Below are 24,208 nucleotides of genomic sequence, written 5' to 3' on the forward strand. Positions count from 1 at the left end.
GGGACGGGTGCTCTTGTCGTCTCTGCGGAATCGCACCACAAGCAAAGGTAAGACTTGTGGGGCACCTGACAGAATCCGAAGCCCACGGTACTCATTCCGCCCAGACGACATGGGTGACCCGGAGGTCACTCTTCAAGACATCGCAGTCATGCTGGCTGCCATGCAGACAGAGAACCTTGCCTTGCGCGATGACATAAAGGCCCTACAGGGTCAAATGGCAGCTGGGATCACCAATCCTTGGGTTTACTACTCCCAGCCCTCGAGTCAGACAGGAAGGCCTGTTGAGACAACCAACCTTCACTTTTGGGGGATCCTCCACCACCGCCAACCAAGACACCGCCATCCAGGTGGTCACTCCCCATCCTGTACAGTTGGCACCACCCGAACGCTTCTATGGCGACTGCTCGAAGTACAGTATATTCATACACCAATGTCAGCTGCATTTTATGGCTAGGATCGCGGCCTTTCCCGATGACGCTTCCAAGGTTGCGTATATACTATCTTACATGGGCGGGGATGCAGCGCAGTGGTCCATTTCCTTGGTAGAGAACAACGATCCCATGCTGAACCACCTGCCAACGTTTAAAGAAGCCATGCGGTGTATGTTCGCTCGTCATACCTTCGTGCAGGCCGCAGACAACGAGTTACTCAGCCTCAAGCAAGGCAACCAAGACTTACTCCATTACATCACCATGTTCAACAGGTTGGTCATCGAGGCCCACTGGCCAGAAGACAAGAAGGTGTCGGTATTCTATCGGGGTTTACGGGATGACCTGAAGGACCTCATCTCGCAGTATCCCGCTCCGCCCGAAGCCATAGGCCCTTTCATAGACATGGTAGTGAAAATGAATTTCCGACTACAGGAAAGAAAGACTGACAAGGGAAAAGGCAACGACAACCGTTTCTTGCCCGTTGGAGACAAGGGCGCCGATAAAGCCAAAGAGGAATCGGCTCCCCAGAGAAAAGCGTCCGAACCCATGCAGATCGGAGGCATAAGAGGACCCTTGACCAGTCAAGAAAGGGAAAAAAGAAGGAAGCAGAACCAGTGCCTCTATTGCGGAAAAAACGGCCACTTCGTGAGGGAATGCCCTGCTAAGCCCTCCAAACCGCGAGGCAGAAGACCGTACGCGTTGCCCATTAGCAAGGGCGATCAGACGGGAAACGAGACAACCCAGTAGACATGGGGATCCGTCCTCTGGGTTCTTCGTCTTGTACATCTGCGATCCCTGTGGTATACGACGGTAGTCATCACTTCGGCATGGACGTGTCGTTACGGAATCTGGCGGGCAGAACTTGGGTGGTGACCGCCATGTTGGATTCGGGGGCAACAGGTTGCTTCATCGACACAGCGTTTTCCCGCGCCTTGGGCATTGACACAGTGACGAAGGCCCAACCCGAACCCGTCAAGGCTGTTGATGGAACAGACCTAACTTCTGGTCCTATCAGACACCGAACAGAGAACATGACTATGACCTTCCCAAACAACCACACCGAGTCCATCAGTTTCGACGTCATAGATGCCCCTCAATTTAAGGTGATCTTGGGTTTGCCATGGTTGGTGAAGCACAATCCCCGCATCGATTGGGTGACCAGAACCATCCACCTGGAATCAGAGTACTGTTGTAGCACCTGTCACGCAAAGGACGACCTGATGGGCCTTCGTTTCATACAGGCACACTCGTTGCCTGTAATAGGCATGGGTATGGTTTCCCAAGGCACCATACCGAACGAATATCTGGATCTAGCGGAAGTGTTCGACAAGAAGGGAGCCAACACTCTGCCACCCCACAGGTCGTTCGACTGCCGCATCGATCTGATTCCCGGATCTACGTTGCCTTGCAGCAGGATTTACTCGCTCACGGAAAAGGAGAACATCCACCTCCGCTCCTATCTAGACGAATACCTGGAAAACTGGTTTATTCGTCACTCCAGATCTCCGGTTTCTTCTCCCCTTTTTTTTGTGTCAAAGAAGGAAGGGGATCTGAGGACCTGCATCGACTTTCGTGCGATGAACACCATCACCGTAAAAAACCGGTACCCTCTACCGTTGATCACCAACCTCTTGGACCAGGTCAAACATGCCTCCATCTACACGAAACTGGACCTACGGGGTGCTTACCATCTTGTCAGAGTCCGGAAGGGTGACGAATGGAAGACCGCCTTCCGGACGAAGTTCGGCCTGTTCGAATACCAGGTCATGCCTTTCGGACTCTGCAACGCCCCTGCAGCGTTCCAGTTCTTCATCGATGAAGTGTTGAGGGACTTCATCGACATCTTTTGTATCGTCTACATAGACGACATCTTGATTTACTCCCAGACCACCGGAGAGCACGTTCAACACGTGCGTTCCGTCCTGCAGCAATTGGGGAAACATCGTTTGTATGTAAAATTGGAGAAGAGCGTGTTCCACGATACGTCTGTTGAGTTCCTGGGGCACATCATAACACCGGCGGGCATCCAAATGGACAACAAAAAAGTGGAAGCCATCTTGTCGTGGCCTACACCGGAATCAGTGAAGGGTGTCCAAAGGTTTCTCGGCTTTTCCAACTATTACCGTCGCTTCATCACCGGCTTCTCTGAGATGGTGGCTCCCATCACGCGCCTGCTGCGCAAGGGGGTACGTTTTGGTTGGGACCAAAAAGCAGATGACGCCTTCCAAGAACTAAAGAGGCGGTTTACCATAGCTCCAGTCCTGGTGCATCCCGACACTGAACAACCCTTCATAGTAGAGGCAGACGCCTCTAGGGACGCCATAGGAGGAGTGCTATCACAACGAAACATCGATGCGGGACTACTGCATCCCGTGGCTTTTTACTCCAAGAAACTCCAACCCGCTGAACGCAATTACACCGTGTCTGATCAGGAACTCCTAGCCATCAAAACCGCGTTTGAGGAATGGCGTCACTTCCTGAAAGACTCAAAACACAAGGTGACCATCTACACAGACCACAGAAACTTGCAGTTCCTACGATCAGCACGTGCCCTCACGGCCCGACAGCTCCGTTGGACCCTATTCTTTAACGAGTACGACTTCGTGATCACGTTCCGGCCAGGGAAAGACAACGCCAAGGCTGATGCGCTGTCGCGGCTGGCTGATTCCGATGAAGACGCCGAAGACCACGAGCCTGTCTCCATCATACCGGAGAAACACTTCCAGGGCATAGTCGCTTCTATGGATTCCGTTGGCCAGGCAGAGCCAGTCAGGATACGGTCCGATCTCGTTGTCCCGACAGGGGACGAAGACGGTGAATCGAGAGGGAGCAGTTCACTGCGCTTAGGAGACCAAAGACATCTTCCAGGGGTACCCGAACAACAGAAGGCCCTTTACACGTGTCACGATCATGTCCTCTCCGGCCATCCTGGCTACCACAAAACGCTCGATCTCGTGCGAAGGAGGTTTTGGTGGCCAACGATGGTGACCAATACTAAGAAACACGTGACGAACTGCGCAGTGTGCCTGCTCGGCAAAAACAGATCCGAACCATCAGTTGGTCTTTTGCAGTCCATCCTTGTGCCTCCTTTTCCATGGCATACCATCTCCATGGATTTCGTAGTTGAGCTTCCGCTAACCAAGACCAGGCACACCACGGTTCTCACTGTTGTGGACCATCTCTCCAAGATGACTCATTTCGTTCCCTTGACGAAACTGCCCACGGCGGCTGAACTGGCTTTGGTCTTCGTACAGGAGGTGGTTCGCCTCCATGGCATCCCGTCCGTGGTCATAACGGAACGGGGATCGCAATTCGTGTCCCATTTCTGGAAGGAGGTATGCAGGATTCTTGAACTGGACGTACGCCTATCCTCGGCGTACCACCCCCAGACCGATGGTCAAGCTGAGAGAACAAACCACACCATGGAGCAGTACCTCCGCTGTTTGCTGCTTACGGTCGAGAAGGAGTGGTCCGAAGTGCTATGGATGGCGGAGTATGCTTACAACAACAGCAAGCATTCGGCAATCGGCATGTCCCCCTTCTTTTGTCTCCATGGACGTCATCCGCGCACTTCGGCATGGGAGGGGCCTCAGGAGAGCCACCTGCCCTCCGTGCGATCCTATCACGAGACACTACGCGTGCTTTGGCAACAGGCACGGTTCGAGCTGGCCAAGGCGAAGGACTCCTACAAGGAGCATGCTGATGCTCACAGACAGAAAGAACCCGCTTATCACACAGGTGACAGGGTGTGGCTCTCTATTCGGCACCTGAACGTGCATGGGCCCAGGAAGTTGTTGCCTCGTTTTGTGGGTCCCTTTGTTATCGAGAAGGTGGTCAACCCTGTGGCCATGAAGTTGTCACTTCCTCCGCACATGAAGATCCATCCGGTCTTCCACGTCTCCCTTCTGCGTGCTGTCCAGTCTGGCGGTTCGGTTCCGTCTCCCCCTTCTCCGGTGGTGGTGGAGGGCCATGTTGAGTATGAGGTCCGGGCTATCTTGGGGTCCCGTCGTACCAGGGGCAAGCTGTTCTACCTTGTAGACTGGAAGGGGTACGGTCCCGACGAACGGTCCTGGGAGCCCTTGTCCCATGTGCGCCATGCTCCTGTTCTGGTTCGTGCTTTCCATCTGAGTCATCCCCTGAGCCCTCGCCCTGTCTCTCTTTTCTGACCTTCGGGAGGGGTTTTGGGTGGGGTTCTGTTCTAGGGGGGGGTGCTGTCACGGTTCGCGGCATTGCCGCGGCCGGCCATTCCCCACAGACACACACGGGCGACCGGAATACTCACTTCCGGCCGGAAGTTGAGTACCCGGTCTAGTCCCGGAATAAACAGCACAGAAGCGCTTCCGGGGGAAACCGCTTAAACATCGCGTTTCCCGCCGGATTGGCGCTTCGGATTACTGAACCCTCACTGCAGTCCCGTTGTCCTGAACCCTTACTGCAGTCCCGTTTTCCTGAACCTGCAAGTCCTTTTTTCGTCTCCTCAGGATACAAACCGCGCTGGAGCGCAACCCGGTATCCTGAGACAGCGCTGGCAGGAGCGCCTAGTAACTCTTCACCTGGGTTCTTCCAGGACTGGTATCAGCTTCCCATCGCGCAGGAGCGCTTTCATAGGGAAACAGCTCGACCTGCATTTTTGGGTCAAGTGACAAATTAGTACTTTGGGTGCATCGCGCAGGAGCGCTTTCATTTGTGTACTCTGGGTGCATCGCGCAGGAGCGCTTTTCATTTGTGTACATTGGGGTGTAACGCGCAGGAGCGCTTTTAATTTGGTTTACGCTGGGTGCAACGCGCAGGAGCGCTTTTCTTTGTTATAGCTTTTGTGATACGCGCAGGAGCGCATTATTTAGATTGAACTCTGGAACCCTCGCCTTTACTCCTCGGAGCTGAACATATCTGAGGTCCTGCCTTCCCGGAAACATTGGTGAGTCCACAGACGGTTGCTCAGTGTGTGTGTGTGTGTGTGGGGGGTGGTTCCTTATTGGGTCTGTCCGTAACCGTGTTCTTTCTTTCTTGGTTTCCAGTTAACTCTGGAACTCCCCGCCAGCCCCAAGCTTTTCTTACCCTACACCCTGGCTCCCATCCCTGCGTCCATCTAATCCCTGCTGGGGATCTCCTTCCACGAGGGTCAGGTGGGTACAGGGACGGGTGCTCTTGTCGTCTCTGCGGAATCGCACCACAAGCAAAGGTAAGACTTGTGGGGCACCTGACAATATTGGCTGAACAGGAATGACAATGATAATGAAAATGAAACATGATCGCTTTGGGGTCCTCGGAGCTGTCACAGTGGGTCCTAACAAAACTTGATGGATCCATAGCCCCCTCTATCGTCCTTTTAGAGATTGGGACTACATGTCAGAGGGAGCAGACAATACTTTGCAAAGGGTTCTTAAGCAGGCTCTGCTTAGACTCCACAGAATCACCTTGTTTTTCTTCTGTATCCAATAGACTTCACCACATTTATAACAAAGCATCTACAAAACATTCATTCAGTATCACGGAGCATGCTTCTATCACTGGTCCTAGAAAAATGTCTGCAGAAGAGCACACTTATTCGTTCTACAAAAACAACCCCCAATCCATGAACCCCTTGCTCTTGTATCTATCAAACTAATCTATCTAAAATCTTTAAAAAAAATGGTATTGATAAGTAACAAAGCCTTTTTTATACTGAGTTGAAAACTATAAAAAGCACACAAGCTAGGACCAAAACACCCATAAGCGGATGACACTCAGTACCTACAGGTGTCATCTCATGATTACATTGCAGATATGGAAGCATTACTTGAATCCATGGAAAAGTGAATGGCTCATCTCTCACAGAAACTAAATCTTCAGAAGACTGCCCCCCTCCCGCCCCCGACAGCACACAGGGTCATCTGACTCTGAATCTTGTGCAAGACTCACTCAGTGCCATTGCACGCTTGGCATGTCACCAAAATTATCAAATCTGTTGATCCTTAGCCATCCTCCTTGTCACTTATTTTTCTTTGTGAAAACCCATTCTGATATTCTATATATTAGCTCTACCAAATCGCCTCCTAGAGGCAAAACAAATAGGTCTGATAGAGTATATTACATCAGTAGCGCCTCTATGTAGATCACACTTCAAGGGGCTAATTCTCACTGACAAGAACAAATCACCACTGCCATGATCAAATTCAATCTGTATACTGTGTCGGGGTTGAACACATTTGACTGCATTACCTCAATGCTTTAACTCTCTCTTCTAAGACACTGATATTGCATACAAAGTTTCATGCATCATTTTCCAAATCTTACTTTTTAAGCAATTTATCAATAAACGCTTCTCTGTGGATTCTTGCTGAAAGAAATAAATGAAGACTGGTTCTAGAAATTCCTCAGCTGAAAAGAAGGAAACTGGTCTTCTCTTCCTAGATTTTCTGGAAGATTCAGTCTTCCATAAAATACAAAGAAAGCTTGGAATCCACTACATTTTCCAAAGTCTTGAAAAAGCACCCCCTCGAGGTATGTTTCTAGAGCTGGAACCACTTGCCTCTCTTCTAATCTCTCTTGGGTGGTTATTTCGATGTAACTATTGTTGATAGTTCATGTTTTATGTCTGGTTGTCTCTGTGAAGAGCACCACTACCCCTATTGTGGCTTCAGCTGTTTATAGATATCTGAAAAACATTTTAAAAAATGCTCCTTCTTTCACGAATGTTTCCCACTCTAGGGTAGACATTTGCCAACAAGAGCATCACAGTAAATGTAGAACACAGCAGAAGTATATTCTGCGAGTGCAAATAGAGGACAATGCACTTTGTCATCACAAAAAGATTTTAAAATGCTACAAATGCCTGAACATGTTTGCTAAGTCATAACAGTCCAAATCCACTTTGTAGAATAAAAAAATGAAAAGCCATTCTTTTTTGTCCTTTCTGTACTTAGTGTTAAACTAAACTAATATCTAACTAGTAAGTCTTGTTTTACAGAATGTAAACATAAAGTGCTAACTAAAACCTGAGTGCGTAAAGGGACTCTAGACCAGCCCAGTGCCTTATCTGGTATATTAATACCATTAACGAATACTTCTTCATTGAGGCTTTCTTATACCTAAAACTTTTCCTTGTTTTTTCCTTTTAAAATGAAGGACTGAAAAAAAGGCTGTCCCTGCCCGATGTTCAGTCTAAACTAATTTCAATACCTCTGTGGAGTGATAATCAAAGGACACACGCTTTTAAAAAAAATGGGAAGGAGCTTTCTGTATGACAATTGTGTTCTGCAATGCCATCTACAGGTGTAGATATTTCATATTTGTTGAAGTTATTGAAGTTCCCATTAGGGAGAATTAAAACTGAAGTGTTATATAGCGAGATCAAAAGTAGAAGCATCTCAAATCAAACTGGAGCACAGACAGTAGTATGATCATTCATATGGAAATGTAGGTAATGAGAAAGGACACATCTACTCACTGCACGTGAATTCTTGGCATCTTTCATGAGTTGTCTGGCATATAGGACATCATCCTGGACAGACTCCACAGGACAGCTTCTCAGGGCTCGTATTTCCTCCTGCACTTTCACATACAGCCGGTCCATCATCTGCCAAAAATATAGCCACAGCTAAGTTAGATTGAGGATGATAGGGATGTTACACAAACAATGGGTTACTTGAAAGAATGATTTAGATTTAAGTAAGAGACAGGAGAATGCTGAACTTAGGAAGCCTATGAGAGCAGTGATATACATTGACATGTTAAAAATGGGAGATTAACCTTAAAGGGTGAATTAAGAAAAGGGGATGTATTTTACTTGTTCAGCACTGCTGGTGACAATCCCTTGGTGAAGTCGAAAAACTTGCTGCTGGGAGAATGTCTGTGAATGATTGTTTCTGAGCAGGCTCCATTGGATCTACAATGCAAAAATTATTATTTGTATTATCCTGGGATTTTGTTGTTATTGGAACATAGAGATACACACATACAGTAGTAATTATTTTTTATGCTAAAACATCCATAGATAATTTCATACAATAAAGGTCTAATACAATTATTCTTTGTTCGCTCCAGCAAATCCCACAAAGAGTTGATTGTCCACCTGGGTGTCTTTAATATGATCGATGTAGAACATTAAAGCTTTTTTGGGATCCCCAACAGTGGAGTCTCTGAAAGGTGAGGTGGACAAATAAAGTCTGCACAGTGATGTTCTGTCTGACGTGAAAAGATGTCACAACCTTGGGTATGAAAGAGGGACAGGTTATAAGGATCAGTTTGACAGGGAAGAAGGTAGTTTATGGAGGGTTGACCAAGAGCGCTTGCAGCTCACTAACCCTCCTGACATCACAAACATAGGAACTAAATTAAGGTTCCAATGGGGCATAATGATAGGCGTGAGAGGAAACATTTTTTTCAAACTTTTCAGGAAGAGTGCCTCAACAGGTGACTTCAACAGGGTCCTTTGGTCTGGAAACCGCAAGAACACAGAGATGGCCGATAGGTACCCTTTAACGGTGCACAAAGCAAGGCCTTGTCAGGCAGGACACAATGCAAACAAAAGAGCTTCAGTCATGGGAGAAGGCAAAGGATTCATTGATTCGTCACCACATGATGCATCATTGTTTTCCAATTTTCAGACGTATATAGTTGTGGTGGCTTGGTTGCTAAAGTGGCATCACAATACTTCAGGGGGCAGACAGAACATGTGCAGCTGTTTCCGTTCATTCATTCTCTATGCATGTAGTTGGAGAGTGTCCACATTTAGGTGTAGAACCTTGCCCTATTTCTGCAACAGGACAGTCTCCCAAAGAAACAACTTGATTAGAGGGCCGAGACTCATCCACTGGAGTTTGGGGAACCATACTCTCTGTGCCCAACCCAGAGCCACTAAAATGTCTTGAGCTCGGTCATTACTGACCTCTTGAAAGCGCGGGGCACAATTGGTATTATCAGAAAGGCATAGAGGAGTCTTGAGCTCCACTCAAGACAAAATGTAACTGGGCAGGGATCCCGTCGGCTTCAGGAAACTGTGGGAAGAGTGGAGACAGCCCAGGCTCCACCACAGAGCTAGGCTTTGAGTGCGGACGCTCCCTCGTTTCGTCAGAAGACTTTGACGGACGCTGTGAAGTCGAAGATCTCTTTGACTTCTTGCTCTTCTTGTGCTTGTCGGACTTACTCTATTTTCCCGACAACCTCAACTGTGACGATGAGTGCTTGGAGTGGCTTTGACCACTCTTAGGCTCTTCTTCTTGACCGAGATCGTGAGTGTTGCGGCGCTGAGCAGGAAGGACCTCTCCCTCAAGCCACTGGGCTGCATGGTGTGGCAATCGGCGCAGGTCTTTCTATCGTGGTCACGTTCCAGACACCAGAGGGCTTGAAGTCATCTTTCCTAATTGACATCCGTGACACACCAGGAGAAAAACTCTTAAACAAATCTCGACAAAGAGTTGTCAGTCAGAAAAGGTCGGAGGTAGGCCTTCTCAGGATCTGCGCTGACTGCTGCAGACAAAAAAGGACTGACGTCAGAGGGGGGAGCGTCTATATAGGCACCACACAAGTCACTTCTGATGCAGATGTCGCTACGCAGAGCCGTAATGACAACAACTACCGGCACGCAGGGTACTGTACTGTTCACAAAAAATTGCTGGATCCAGCCTGATGTCTGGATTCTAAAGTCAGAAATCTGTTGCTATAAGTCTCTATCAAATGTCTAGACTAAAAAGGAAACGTTAGCCAAATCCAATTCATGCAAAGTGCATAGATCCAACAAAAACCTATCATCAGAAACCTTTAAAAATAAGCTTCCTTCGGGGGCGTGGCTAGCAGCCGACGATGGCGGCAGCAAACTAGAGAGGCTCCCGGAGTAAGGCGGCGTCCCGCATCAATCCGCATGCCTATCCGCTCAACAACGAACCCAGACGAGATGTTCCGGGTCCAGTGACCGAACGGCACTTAGCAGAGAAGTTTTGGAGCAGCGGTGCCCCGGGAACCGGTGGAAAAGACGGCACCCGAACAAGGCCTTGTGGCACATGAAAAGCAGCGGCGGCTGGTGGAGGCGCTGCCCGGGCGGAAGTGGGGCCTCGGCGGAGTTGCCAACCGGAAGTGCTCGTAGTGCGGAACGACCCGAGCGAAAACGGCAATAGGGATTCCGTTGTCCCCGCAGACCGTCCATGGGCAGTAGATATCGCCCCACGACACAGTAGCACTGCGGGTAGCGGCAACACTGACGGAAACAAGTGCGACGCCGCCGCCATTTTGCATAGCCTACGCCATTACGGGCACGAACTCCCTCGAATAACAGGCTGGGCAGCCCGCGCCGAGGTCTCAACAGGCTCGACAACGGATCCTACGAAAACCAACGTGACTGGGGAAGGGGTGCAAACCCGTCTGTGGGGATCCGGCCCGGAAGGCCCAATTACTGCGTAGCAGAGGCGCCATCGAAACTCGGGCGGTCCCGTCGGCCACTCTCTTCGAAGAAACACCTGGCAGAATACCACCACCGGCTGGGTGCAACGGTGAGCAATTACTTGGTGTGTGAACATGGCGGGCAGAGGGCCTAAGCATAATTCCACCCAAGCTAAGCTTGACAAATTTGCATATGAGAAACAGTCTCTCCCCCTGATGGAACAACGCAAGTCTTTGGGTAAAGGGACGGAGGGAGACGGTGCAAAGAAAGCCACGTTGGAAGATGTGCTAAGCGCCCTGGCCCAAGTGCAAGCGACGGTGGGGGCGACCGCAACGGAAGTAACCCTCATTCGGGCAGACCTCCAGAAAATGAGTGAAAGGGTGAAGCAAGTGGAGGTGATAGCCAAATCCCTGGAGGAAGATGTATCAGATCTGCAGGTGGAAATGGAGAAACTGCAAGCTGATAACAAGTCGCTCAAGGAAAAGCTGGACGACCATAAAGGACGCTCCCGGCGGAACAACGTCCGTATCCTGGGAGTCCCGGAATCTGAAACTACGGGTGCTATGGTTCTCTATGTGGAAGATCTGATCAAGAACCAGCTTGCCCCCAAGGGCCTCTCAAACTTTTTCACTTGGAAAGGGCCCATAGAGTTTCAGGAGGAAAACCGAAGCCTGGGGCCTCTCCTAGACCGATCTTGGCATGACTTTTTAACTTTTGTGATCGGGACACCATCCTTCAGGCAGCCAGAGTGGCACCGGCCATTCAAATTCAAAACTCAAGGATATCTTTCTTCCCGGATTACACTGCTGAGGTATCGCGACGGAGGAGGACATTCTTAGAAGTGAAAAAGACATTGCGAGAGCAAGAACTGCCCTACTCCATGCTATTTCCGGCCCGGCTAAGGGTGGTCGCCGACAAAAAGGTCTGGTTTTTTGAATCTCCAGAGGCGGCCAGAGATTGGCTCGAGGGCTGGTGCACTGCAGTGCCTCCGCATAGGTCCAACAGAACGAACCACGGACACCGAGACGGCATCCGAACTGGATCACAAACTTCAGGCAGAGGAGGCGCAAGCAAATCACCGACACAAGAACTTTCTGAGGCTGGTGGAGGGGAATAACACAGACAACCCATAAACACAATGGACGCTGACTTCTTTTATTGACTACAGTTGCACAAGAGTCGTGGTTGGACGCTGGCCTGGGTGTCCCTGAAGGGAGCAGGGATGCCGCCTGCTCGGGGAGACGCTCTCCCCCAACGTGCAAGTACTCTGTTTTTGGGATGGGTTAAGCGCTCTGCTCAGTTGGGGAGGCGGGCAGTTGAAGGTCCGTTAAGCAGGGAGGCAGGGAGGGGGAGCGAGAGGGGGGGTTGTTGTTGGTTACTCGTTAGAAATTCACACCGTCGGTCGAGAAATGGAATTGTATGTTTAAATACTATAGCTGAGAAGGTAAAAATAGGGGTCTGGGTCCACCACCTGGATTCATTTGTATACGTCTGCGTGACCAGAAATGGCGGATGGTCGGATACGTAGAGTGGGGGACACCGAGCCACGGACACGTGGCTCCCCCCTTCGAATACTGTCGTGGAATGTAAGAGGACTTGGGGATAAGGTGAAACGTGACCTGGTATTGAATGCATTGAAGAGACAAAAACCTCACCTAGCACTGCTACAAGAAACACATTTAACGGGGGGGGGGGTGGCATCTAAGGCCCTAGGCAGGAGGGGGTATAAGATGGTGGTTCACTCGGAGTTTACTTCGGGCTCCCGGGGTACTGGCATTTTGATTAAGAAGTCCTCACAATTCATCCCACTGGCACGAAAACTGATGGGCAGGGTTGCTTCGCAGCCATACAGGGACAATGGGAGGGACGACTCCTTAATGTGATATCGGTGTATATCCCGCCATCCCTTCACTCAATAAAGCTTCCAGCGCTCAGTGACTTTTTGCTGTCCCTTCCCGAGGGTGATGTAATTCTTGGGGGAGACTTTAACGCCACAGTAGACACACAACTTGACAAATTCCCAGTGACAGGCCCGATTGGGGGACCTTCCCAGTTTCAACGATTCCTAACAGCGATGGGTCTAGTAGACATCTGGCGGCATGTCCACCCCCAGGATAAGCAATACACATTTCACTCAATGGTTCACAACAGCCTATCACGAATTGACTACTTCTTGGCACCAGGTGACGGCATACAACACGTTGATACCATAGACATCCACCCTAGAGGCATATCAGACCACTCTCCAATCACCCTGACAGTTTCCACTCAAGAAAAGTCTTGCAACCGTGTATATCCCATTCAAGCATCGTACCTCAAAATCCCGAAAGTCAGGAAAACCCTTCAGAAGGTGACAACACAATACTTCGAGGAAAATGTAGCCTCCGTGACCTCTTCGGAGGTTATATGGGAGGCTTACAAGACGGTACTGCGGGGGAAGGCCATAAACTCGATTACGGCCACAAAATGGAACAAGCCGCCGAACAGTCTAGGCTCGACTTGGCACTTCGCGACATAACAACTTTGCATGAAACGAACCCCACACCAGACACGGCGCACACACTTATACTCCAACAACAACTGTACACAGAGCACGTCCGGCAGCAGGTGAAGGGGCACATAACTGATACACAGAACAGGATATATGATGAGGGAGATAAGGCGGGAAGGATGTCAGCCTGGCTAGATAAGAGAGGGGGAAGCTCAAGGGGCATCCAGCAGGTGAGGGATAGCAATGGTGACATTCAGACAAGCCCTGAACAGATAGTGGAAGCATTGGTGACGCACTTTGAGGAAGTTTATACCCACGGACGGGCTATATCTACTGACATGGCACAGGCAGCATTGAACAGGATAGAAACTCCATTACTGCAACCAGAAGCAACAGCCGGCTTAGAGGCGGCCATAACTAGGGAAGAAATACAACTGGCTATTCGGGCGCTGAAGCCTGGCGAGGCGCTCGGACCAAATGGAATTCCAGTAGAATGGTATCAGGCCACATCGGAGGAGCTAAGTGCACATTTACTAGCCATGTATGAAGAATACTTAGAAAAGGGTGAACTTCCGCTCGATCAGAGAATGGCTACCATAGTAGCGATTCCCAAGCCTGGGAAACCGCAAGAGGACTGCTCCTCATACCGCCCTATCTCCTTGCTGAATGCAGAGGTTAAAATCTTAGCCAAACTCCTTGCTACCCGGCTGATGGCGCATCTACCTGATCTCATACATCCAGATCAATCCGGGTTTATGCCCCACAGGAACACGGCGATGAACCTTCGCAGAGTGCACGGGGTGCTGGCGAGAGCAGACTTGATCCACGATCAAGCATTTATACTGGCCCTGGATGCAAAAATGGCCTTTGACCTAGTAGAATGGAACTATCTGTTTGAGGTTCTTGCTTGTATGGGCTTCAGCTCGAAAGTTATATCGTGGATCAGACGACTATAAACGAAGCTGGTTGCACATGTGGTGGCGAACGGCCATATTTCACAGACATTCCCTTTGGGGAGAGGCACCCGACAGGGCTGCCCCCTCTCGCCATTGCTCTTTGCACTCTCCCTAGAACCACTAGCAATTTTGATAAGACAAACGCCATTGCTTAAAGGACTACATTGGAAGGAGGGCTGGGAAGACCGGCTGTCCCTTTATGTGGACGACATGCTAGTGTACTTAACAGACCCAGAGCGTGGTGTGCCGGCACTCCTGGACCTCTGTGATGATCATGGTAAAATCTCAGGATATACGATAAACTGGAATAAATCGGAAATGTATGTTTTGAAAGGCCCGGTCCCGGTACTAGGCCCTGACTGTCCCTTAAGGTTAGCTGGCTCCTCCTTTAAATATTTAGGGATCCACGTTACAATGGACCCAACAGAATTTGTACAAAAGAATCTGGCACCACCCATTGAACGGCTTAAACAAGACGCCAAGTTCTGGGCGGGGTTGCCCCTAACAATGCTGGGTAAAGCAGCGCTGTACAAGATGATGTCCTTGCCCCGCTTTCTCTACATACTAGAGAACACGCCATATCCAGTGGCGCCAGGATACTTCAAAAATGTGGCGTCAGTGGTATCTGGTTTGCTGTGGGGCAACCGCCCGACGCATATTGCACTAGCCAAACTACACAGGGGATGGTACGATGGTGGAATCGCTTTGCCGAATCTTAAATTGTACTACTGGGCAGCTCACCTTAAGCCCATTAATCAATGGAATCATGCCCCGCAGACTGACCCAGCTTTCCAAGCAGATAGGGCACAACTAGGGACCAATAGTATCCTGGCCCTGCTCTATGACCAACGGCGAGTGCAGAGGTTGGTGGGACCCACTAGACTCACATCAACGCTGTGGCATACGGCGCTAGCGGCATTGGGCTGGAAGGGGAAAATAACCAAACTCACCCCGCTCTGGGACACACGTGCCTTGGGAAATTTGAGACACAGCAAGGGATTCTCTCACTGGGACACCATAGGGATATCTACGGTGGGAGACTTGTGGGAAAGAGGAGAGGTTATAACATTTGACCACCTGAAGGAGCTATACGAACTGGGGCCACAGGAATCATACCGCTACGTCCAAATACGTCATGCGTTGCTCGTGGCCATCCCCCCCGGGGAGGATGTACCAGAGTCATCCCCGATGGAGGATCGTCTCCTCACGGACTTTATGATTGAGCGAGCGACGTCATTGACATACCGCAAGCTCATTAATAACTTACCTGACCCACTGACCTCATCGAAAGACAAATAGGAAGGGGAAGTGGATGCCCTGGACGAACACGAATGGAATGAGGCGCTACCATCACCAAGTGAGGTGGGCATCTCAGCCAGGCTGAGGCTCGTACAACTCAAGGTCCTACACAGAGTGTACTACACGAGAACACTACTGCACTGCATACACAGAGCACAACACCCTTTCTGTCTTCGTGGCTGTGGGGAGGAGGGCACCTTCTTCCACACAATCTGGGACTGCCCACGCATCCAAGACTATTGGAGACAAATAATGCGCACTGTGTCACAGACCCTGGCAACCTCTCTAATCCCCGAACCGCGACAATGTCTCTTAAATGTGTTGGGACTGAACGACCTGTCCAGATGTGGCCAACTTTGGGTTACGTTGGGCATGATAGTGGCCAAGCGGGATATTGCACAGCGCTGGGGGGCGGCGGAACTACCAGCGACATCACAGCGGTGCATGAATATGGTGACCGAGAGGGCAGTATACTTGAGCCGCGCATGTCCAGGGAAATGGAACAAAATCTGGACCCCATGGAATGTGTATAGAGGTGAAATTTCTGATCCTCTGACGGAGGATGACCCGTTGGAGTCAGATGGAGAAGGGGAGGAAGGCTGAAGTGCCATGAGGGTGTTGCAGAGGGGAGAGGCCATCGGGAGTGGGGAAGGGGCTCGAGTCCCGGAAGATAGGTAGTGTGGATAGAAGAGGGTGAGACTCATGGAAAGTCACGTGCAGGGAGCATAAACGATATCGACCATTTAGTATATGTTCGATTCAACGGTTACAAACAGTGGCACGTACTGTGGGGTAGCCCTTAAGTTCAGCTAAAATAACACTAATTACTCATTGATGACCGCAATGTGATTTCTTTGTTGTTTCTTTTTGTTGTTTTCATAAAAAATAGAAAACTAAAACCACTATTGATTAGCAACGTATCGCTAGTTATGTTGCTTTCACTTTGCCTTATAGTAAACATTTTTCTTCTAAGCAACGTAACAAATGTATGGACTTAATATGGTGCAATATATCCAACATTGAAAGATTGCGGCCGGCTCTCTGGGTTGTAGGCCAATGGCTGTGTAATTATGTAAAGGTACAATAAAGGTTTTAAAAAAAAATTCAAAAAATAAATAAAAATAAGCTTCCAGAAAACCTGTCACTGATCAAATGTTTTAGCACACATAAATAGTCTTCAAGAAGGTCACAACAAGCATAAACACAAAGCTGACACTGAGCCAGAGAAACAGCAGATTAATATCCACCAACAGCAGCTCTAAATTAGGTTTGCAGATCTTCAAGACGCTGAAAGGTGTAAGTTGTGCTACGATTGTAAAGGAAAAGAGCAGGTAACTGTGTACTTCCCTCGATATCCATCAGTATCTGGGGAATTCAAGAGGAAATTCCAAACAAATAGGAAGACAAATTGTAGGTGTGTACGAAACAAACATATGCAGCAACGCTTCAGAAACACATCTCTCAGACAGCATAGGAGAACCGCTGCACTCCCCAGTTATACAGAGTGTACAACAATAGAGCTATGTGATGTGCAACACACTGCTTTTTCATTTTAACGCACTTGGCAAAGGAAAACAAAATTCTTTAACAGGATATATTTTATATTTTCATATTAAATGGTGATGGATTTTAGTAAGTGAGAATTGTATCCATCTTGATTGAAGTCAGCCTAGAATCATAGACAAATGAAGATGCAGCCACATGCCAGCTACCAATAAGGAATCAAAAGTGCTCTATGAGCCTAAAGTAACCCAAAGAGAAGATCCTGCACTCACCTTTTGCCATGCCTCCTCTGTTTTATCAGGACTGTTCTTGTATGCTTGACTGATGTCGCTGATTGGGAATGACATGAACTTTAAAGAATAATTGCTGAAAAGAAAGAAATCAGCAAAGTAAATACACAGCAGCATGTCTCAGATGGCCATGTCTGATCCTGAAATTATACTCTGTGATTGCCTAAAAGAAGCTAACAACGTTTACTTTTATGGTTACTACAGCCATCTAGATTTCCATGTTTTCTGCTATATTTATTAAACACTGTTTGACTTTCTGCTATCAGGTGGTAAAACCGCAACATATGACTTAATAAATAAAACAAACTGTGCATCTCGAATTGATTCATTTAATAACATTGTACAATTTGATCTGACCATGCACATCACTGTATGTGGCAGGAAATGTCCCCTCTGGTTAACTCATTCCGGTTTCCTATTGTAGAAGCTGCTAGGCAAATACTGTAGAATGCTAGTGAATACTGATACGGGGGATGTAAGGTGAGTGTTGGTAACAGACAAAAGTCTGCATTCTGAAAGTTTCCTTAGTACTGTAAGGATCCTGGGAGTGAGCCGGGTCCAGGCTTTCAGAAGAAAAAGTAACTTTCCTACATACTTATAAAAGTCGAACCTTCAGGAATTTCTTTCCTCAGAGAAATCAAAGAAGCACTTATTTACACTCTTAGATTGATCGTGTCGGCGATGATAATCTCCCGCCTGGACTACGGCAACGCCCTTTACATCGGCCTTCCGGAGAAGCTATTGGCTAGACTCCAGGTTACCATGAACAACGCGGCCAGGCTGATTTTCAAACTGCCCAGAGAAGCCCATGCCACCCCTCTCCTTCAACACCTGCATTGGCTTCCGGTAAAGCAGAGAGCCAAGTTCAAGGGCCTCTGCATTGCGCACAAGGCCATCTATGGCCAAGCCCCCACCACGTTAAAGATCGCCTAGCACTCTACACTCCGAATTGGGTGCTCCGGTCAGCTTTTCAGGCTGGTTACCAAAGGGGGCAGAGCCTTTTCCATCGCTATCCCCCTTTATAGAACAAACTACCAGAGACTGTGCGTAAAGAGCACGCCCTTCTTCCTTTCAGGAAGAAGTTGAAAACGGTTCTCTGCCAAGAGGCTTGGGGGTCGGTTTAATCTCTGCCCCTGTGCCTGTAGGCTAGGTCCGTGTCTCCCTCCTTCTATAGCGCTTAGAGACCAGTCGGTGATAATTGCGCTCTACAAATACAAATACAAAAGTGTAAAATAAATATTTGTATAATACCAGCAGGCGTTCTAACTGAACATAATGCAGTACAATTTATGTAAACTGCCCATCTGTTTGATAGAGAGCTGCCACAGCATGCACTGTGATTCAGAGATCCATTGTTGATTCGAATAACTCGATTTTACTGAGAACGACACTGCAAAATTCTTCAGAAAACGTTGGATGGAACTGAAATGCATCCTGTAAACAACCATTAAAAATACATTCTTTTGTTCCAGCATAGAGCCGTCTTCATAGTTATATTCTTTGAAGACTAGAAGTGATGGGGAGTAAGACTCTTTACAAGAAATCACACCCAGGTATCTAAATATTTTCTTGCTAAAGGCCTATCCCAAATGCGAGTTATTATATGGACTAGGACAGCAGTGTCTACATGACAAACAGACTGATCACCAAAGGGCTGCCATGCCGACTATAGTCAGTGAGATACTACCCACGAGAACGGCTAAAGAAAGCTTCACCCATAGAGCTGCGCGCCTTACGATGCAAAATGTCACTAATCCCTAGCCAGGAGGTGGGTTGTGTAGAGTCATGCAGCAGCCCCTTCCTAAGGGCGGCGCTAACACACAACCCACACCCATCCAACGCTGACCCTGCCAATACAAGGGAGCGGGCACATGTGCCCTGGGCCAGTTATACACCCTGTGCAGCTGGTGTCTTTGTCGCTATTTACTTAACCTGAGGGCCTAGGGTCCACGTCATAAAAGTTGGGTCTAGGCTGCGGTAAGGTCCTAATAACAACACATTTGTTGAGTTCATATGGTACAAAGATGACACAACGAGTCCTAGAGGATCTCTTTGCTTTATATAGGATTGCAGGTTTCTTAAGAAGCTTTTCTTCATAGGTTACGGACAAACACACTAGCAAGCAAATATACATCAAACAAGTACATAAACTTCATTTCGAGGTAAATAATATAAGAATGCCATAAGAATATAGCATACAAATTAAGCAAAACATTTATTGAGACCCATCGCCATTTTCCTTCGCCTAAAACAACTCTATTTGCTCTACTTTTGCTATACTGCCCCAAAACAGTGGTAAGGTGTGCATGGACTCGTAAGGAAACATTAGTAGAATGAGATTATCTGAACATAGAAGGGGGACTGGGACTATTTGTCAGATACAGACCAAATAAGACAGTGCCCAGGGTAGATCAAGAGACTGAGCAACTCCTGATAGAAATTGTTTGTTTCCACTGAGGCCCTCATTACGAGTCACCTACTAATTCCAATAGAGTTACTAGACGCATCCGAATTATTTCAGGTCACTCATAACAAAGGCTTTCGTTGCAAGGCTTTGATTGCCGTGTTTTTTTAAATCAAAAGTGACTGGGCTCTGGAGCTCGAAAGCAGACCTGGCACTTTTAGTACCACAGTTGAAGTGCCATGTCTGTGCGTCTTCCAGAAATGTGAAAAAATAAATTGCAACCACTTAAGATTCTATGGTTTCACATATTAATAAATATCCGACTCATCTAGTTCTCACCAGTGCCCGCGACAGATACATCTAACATCATGTGACAAGTAAAAGACATAGATTTCACCTTGCCCTTATACATTTCACCCAACATGAGCCAGCATTCGTACCCATGTATGAAGAAGAGTATTCTGAGAAAGTGGCTTCTCCCGTTGCTGAATTGCAGTGCCAGATACAAGTTAACGTTTCCTGTAGCAAAAGTGCTTAAGCTCAGGGATTTTTCAGGACATTCATTTCAACTGCAGCTCTCTGTGGGTGCTGCCATGGCATTTCAATGGGGTTCAGTCCGGACTTTGACTTGAACATTCCAAATCTTGGCTCTTTTCTTTTTCAGCAATTCAGTTATCCAGGCAGTTGCCTTTTTCTACCAATACTCACTGTATAGACAAGCTCAGTAATGTTGCTCAGCACCTTTTCCCTTTTTTATCTGCTCGTGGATTAGTCATCATTGTATCAGGAATTACCCTAAGCTGATACAGTTTTCATCTTCTGGTATTTCACAGGTCGTATTAGACATTTTTTAACAGAAATCTCTGGCTAACAATAATTTGGAATGTATTATTCTGTGTAATAAACCCTCTTTCTCGAACTTTATCTCTTGCTAACGAGTGTCATTGGCTTGACCTGGAAGAATGTATATACTGCATAATAATATGTCTCTATAATCACTGTCAACATGGGAGTCAACCTAGAATTTAACACGTAACAGGAAATTAGATTTTGTAGGTAGACCCCACTAGACACCAGCGAATGGAAGCTCTACTGTTTTTGTTTGGGGGGCAGACACTCCAATGGCATGGGCATGGGCCTGTGTTCCCCCCCACACCAGGCCTGACAGTAGTCCTTGTGAACATAGAGGGCAGATTTTGAGAGTTTAAACCAATTCTGCCCACAGGGGCAGAACGCCCACTAGGTAACCTGAAAGAAAGTGGTTAAAAACAAAAAAGAAGGAGTGGGGCACCGATCGAGACATGGCCTTGGGCTGTGTCCCCACCCAAGACTGTGCACAAAATTCTTTTTTTTGCTCCCTAAACTCAGGGTCTTGTGCACATTTTAGGAAAACATAGGTGTCCTTCATATCCATTTTTCTTTCATTATATTTTACCATATGAATTTCCGTATGGTTGGTACACAATGAAAAATCATAAGATGCAGTTCAGTTGTTAGCTCTGGATATCGCTTTTTTAGGGACAACTACAAATCCTATATACCCTCACAACCAGAACGGTCTAGTAGACGTAACAGTATATTGCTTATGTAAAGTGGCATCAAGACAAAAAATTACAGATAAAAACGTCACCAATGGATCCTTCTTTTCATTATTCTGTCATTTCAAAGATAAGTTTGTTTGGGGAAACCTTGTGGGACCCACACAAACAACCCCTTGTTGAATTTAGAATGTTGGCTATTTTCCAGAAATGTACAGCTTTCCAGGATCAGCCATTGGTGTCACACCTCTTTACACCACAAACTAAAAGTAGCTTGAAACTAGCAAAATTAGGAAAACTGTAGTAAACAATAGGGGGCCTCATTTATGATGTTTTGCAGTAGGGAAGCGCAGCAGGCCTTCCTGCTGAGCTTCCGTATGGCAAAAGAAAAGGGTAGTAATGCTCTGTATCTATAAGATACGGCCCATTCCTGTTCTTTTCCCCTGCACCGGCGCACAATGGGCTGCCTGCGCCAACGCAGGCACCTTTGTACAATGGTACAAGGGTGCCTGCGTTGCGGGGATGATTATTTCTGTACAGGAAGGGAAACCTTTCTATACAAAAATAATCACAAGAGGTTTTTCCTCTTTCTACGTGTGTTGCAGAATGCAGCACACATAGAAAAAGGAACAAGCACTGGCGTTGCCAATAGGTTTCGCATTTGGAAAGTTGGAGCTATTAGTTTTGTAAATGACATTTTATATTTATATATTGTTATTGACAATGCCGATAACGATATATAAATATAAAATGTCATTTACAAAACCAATAGCTCCAACTTTCCAAATGCGAAACCTATTGGCAACGGCAGTGCTTGTTTTGCTTAAGGCCTTTTTGGATTCCCACAGAAATCTAAGTGGCCCAGAGACTGGCGAAGAAGTCAAGACTGCCTCTCGCCTGCAACACAGGCCGGCAGGAGCTCCCGGGAGGGGGTGTGGTGCGTGTCAGAGCCTTCCTGTAGGGGAGGGGCCGAGGGGAGTGGTGGTTCTAGTGTGTAAAGCTTACTCCATGGCCCCACCCGTGAAATGTCAATAATATAATTATCTGCCTGCTTTCTGGGGCCGCCCCGATGATGAAACCTGAGCCAGTGATGTTTGACTGGTTGTTGATTAGCATCTCAAACGGGAATGCGTTATAGCGCTTTGATCGAGAGCACATGATTCCCCTCTCTGGTGAGCTCATACGGGACTGCCTGTTATTTTTTGATTGACCTTGACTGGATGAAGGGGTGGTATGGCCGTGCCTGGATTTGAACCCAGGACTTTCATATCATCACAATGAACGATTTTGGTTCTAGCCTCAAGAGTCAATGCTTAGAATGTCAGCGTCATGCGTGTAGAGCGACCGTCTGAGGTTCCGTGACAATTGTAAGTGGTGTTTTTGACTCGCGCGAATATAGTCGAGTCTGGTATCTATGAACCGCAAATGACGAGTTTAGTGGGTGTACGCAGTTTCGCTGCGCTAACCTAAACCGTTCGTTTGTTACGTGGGTATTTCTATCTGTACCCTCGGGTTCCATCTTAGATACGGCATCCATTTTGTCTCTTGCCCTCAAGTAGCCAGCGAACGGACGCTGTCCGCTTCGCGACCCTGGGACTCGCAAGATATTTGCGGAAGACACATGTCCTTTGTAAGTGTCTTTATGATGAGGGGGATGATACTGTAAGGCAGATGGCCCCGCTCGAGGCTCATCTCGCCGTGCCGGTTTATTGTCTTAGCCGTGCATCTCATTAGGCACGTCCCTTTGATGCCTGTATCTCGTGTTTCTCGATACCTCCCTTTTGCACCCTTTCCGATCTCCCCACTGTCTCCGTCTTCCTCTACACCTGTTCTTGTTCCTATTCTGATCTGTTTTATTGCCGATTGGAATGCACTAATGTTGGGAAGATGGGTTTTTACAGTTGGGAACCGCCAAATGTTTCCCCACTTATGTTCCGGGCCTTGTGTGTATCAAAGTGACCAAAGCGACCCCTCTGGGGGATAATTGTGGGAACCGGGTCATAAACGTTTGTGTTCAATGTAACTCTATGGGAAAACCATGTATAAAAGGAGCGATCCGCAGAACCAATTTGAAGCAGTTACTCTGAACTACACTGGTTGTACTTCCGTGATTTCTGTGTTTCCCTGCAGCAAATAAAGCTTGAATCTTTGACGCCGAAGGAAGTGTCCCGTGTCTCTGTGATTCGTACGCCGGAGCAGGTTACCCACGAAGGTTTCAGGTGTTGTGCCCTGGCACCGCTGGGTTCTAAATAACCCAGTCCTTCAGTTGGCGCCCAACGTGGGGCTGCGTCAGTGGTACCGGTCCAAGCCTGACGATCGTGAGGAACTTCGTGTGAAATCTCCGAGGGAAGGTGCACTCCGCTTCATCGATCCTGTTGTCGAAATAAGTGGCCCGAAGACTTTTCCCGCGAAGATTCCCGCCTCCGGACGGCTGCGACGGACTGCTGCCCTGACTGTAGACCAGTTTTGGCGCCTGGCGTAGACCTTGGTAGAGCGAGACGATTGACGGGCCTTCCTGGTGACGCCATCGATCTTTGAGTTAAGTATTTGTGGGTCGCTCCCAGAGTTCTTGGTTGTGGTTGCTTAGTGGTTGCATGGTTCCATTGCATTTGTAGTTCTTGGTCCTTTGTTGTATTGTTTGACGACTGCAGCCGCCAAAAACCGAGGGTTTTTGCTCTTTGCTGGGACTTGGTAAATCCCGTAACCCTTGAAGTTTGTGAAACTCGGCTAGTGTGCAAGATGCCTAGTCGCAGTACTTTGTTTAGTTGTTTCAGACCTTGTGGTATGGATTCCCGATTGGAGGACTCGTGTCCGATACCTCCGGTTGGAACTCCGACTTATGAATTATACAGTAAACATGGGCTAGGCCCGATTACTTTGAATGATTACTGGATCCGCTATACGAAGAAAGACGGTGTCCTTAGTTGGCCACCTCATGG

General features: G+C 47.9%; 1 protein-coding gene across 1 annotated transcript in view; it reads right to left on the bottom strand.

Moving 5' to 3' along the window:
• The window catches only part of CARMIL3 (capping protein regulator and myosin 1 linker 3), a 1,161,278-nt gene that overhangs the window by 419,098 nt on the left and 717,972 nt on the right, over positions 1-24,208 (bottom strand). Inside the window, exons 23-25 of the mRNA XM_086923677.1 lie at positions 17,310-17,403; positions 8,200-8,298; positions 7,861-7,989 (exon numbers count right to left, since the gene is read on the bottom strand). Of these exons, the coding sequence (XP_086779803.1) occupies positions 7,861-7,989; positions 8,200-8,298; positions 17,310-17,403 (322 nt within the window). The remainder of the gene's footprint in view (positions 1-7,860; positions 7,990-8,199; positions 8,299-17,309; positions 17,404-24,208) is intronic.

Source organism: Lissotriton vulgaris, chromosome 5 (genome assembly GCF_964263255.1).
Source record: "Lissotriton vulgaris chromosome 5, aLisVul1.2, whole genome shotgun sequence".
Lineage (NCBI taxonomy): Eukaryota > Metazoa > Chordata > Amphibia > Caudata > Salamandridae > Lissotriton > Lissotriton vulgaris.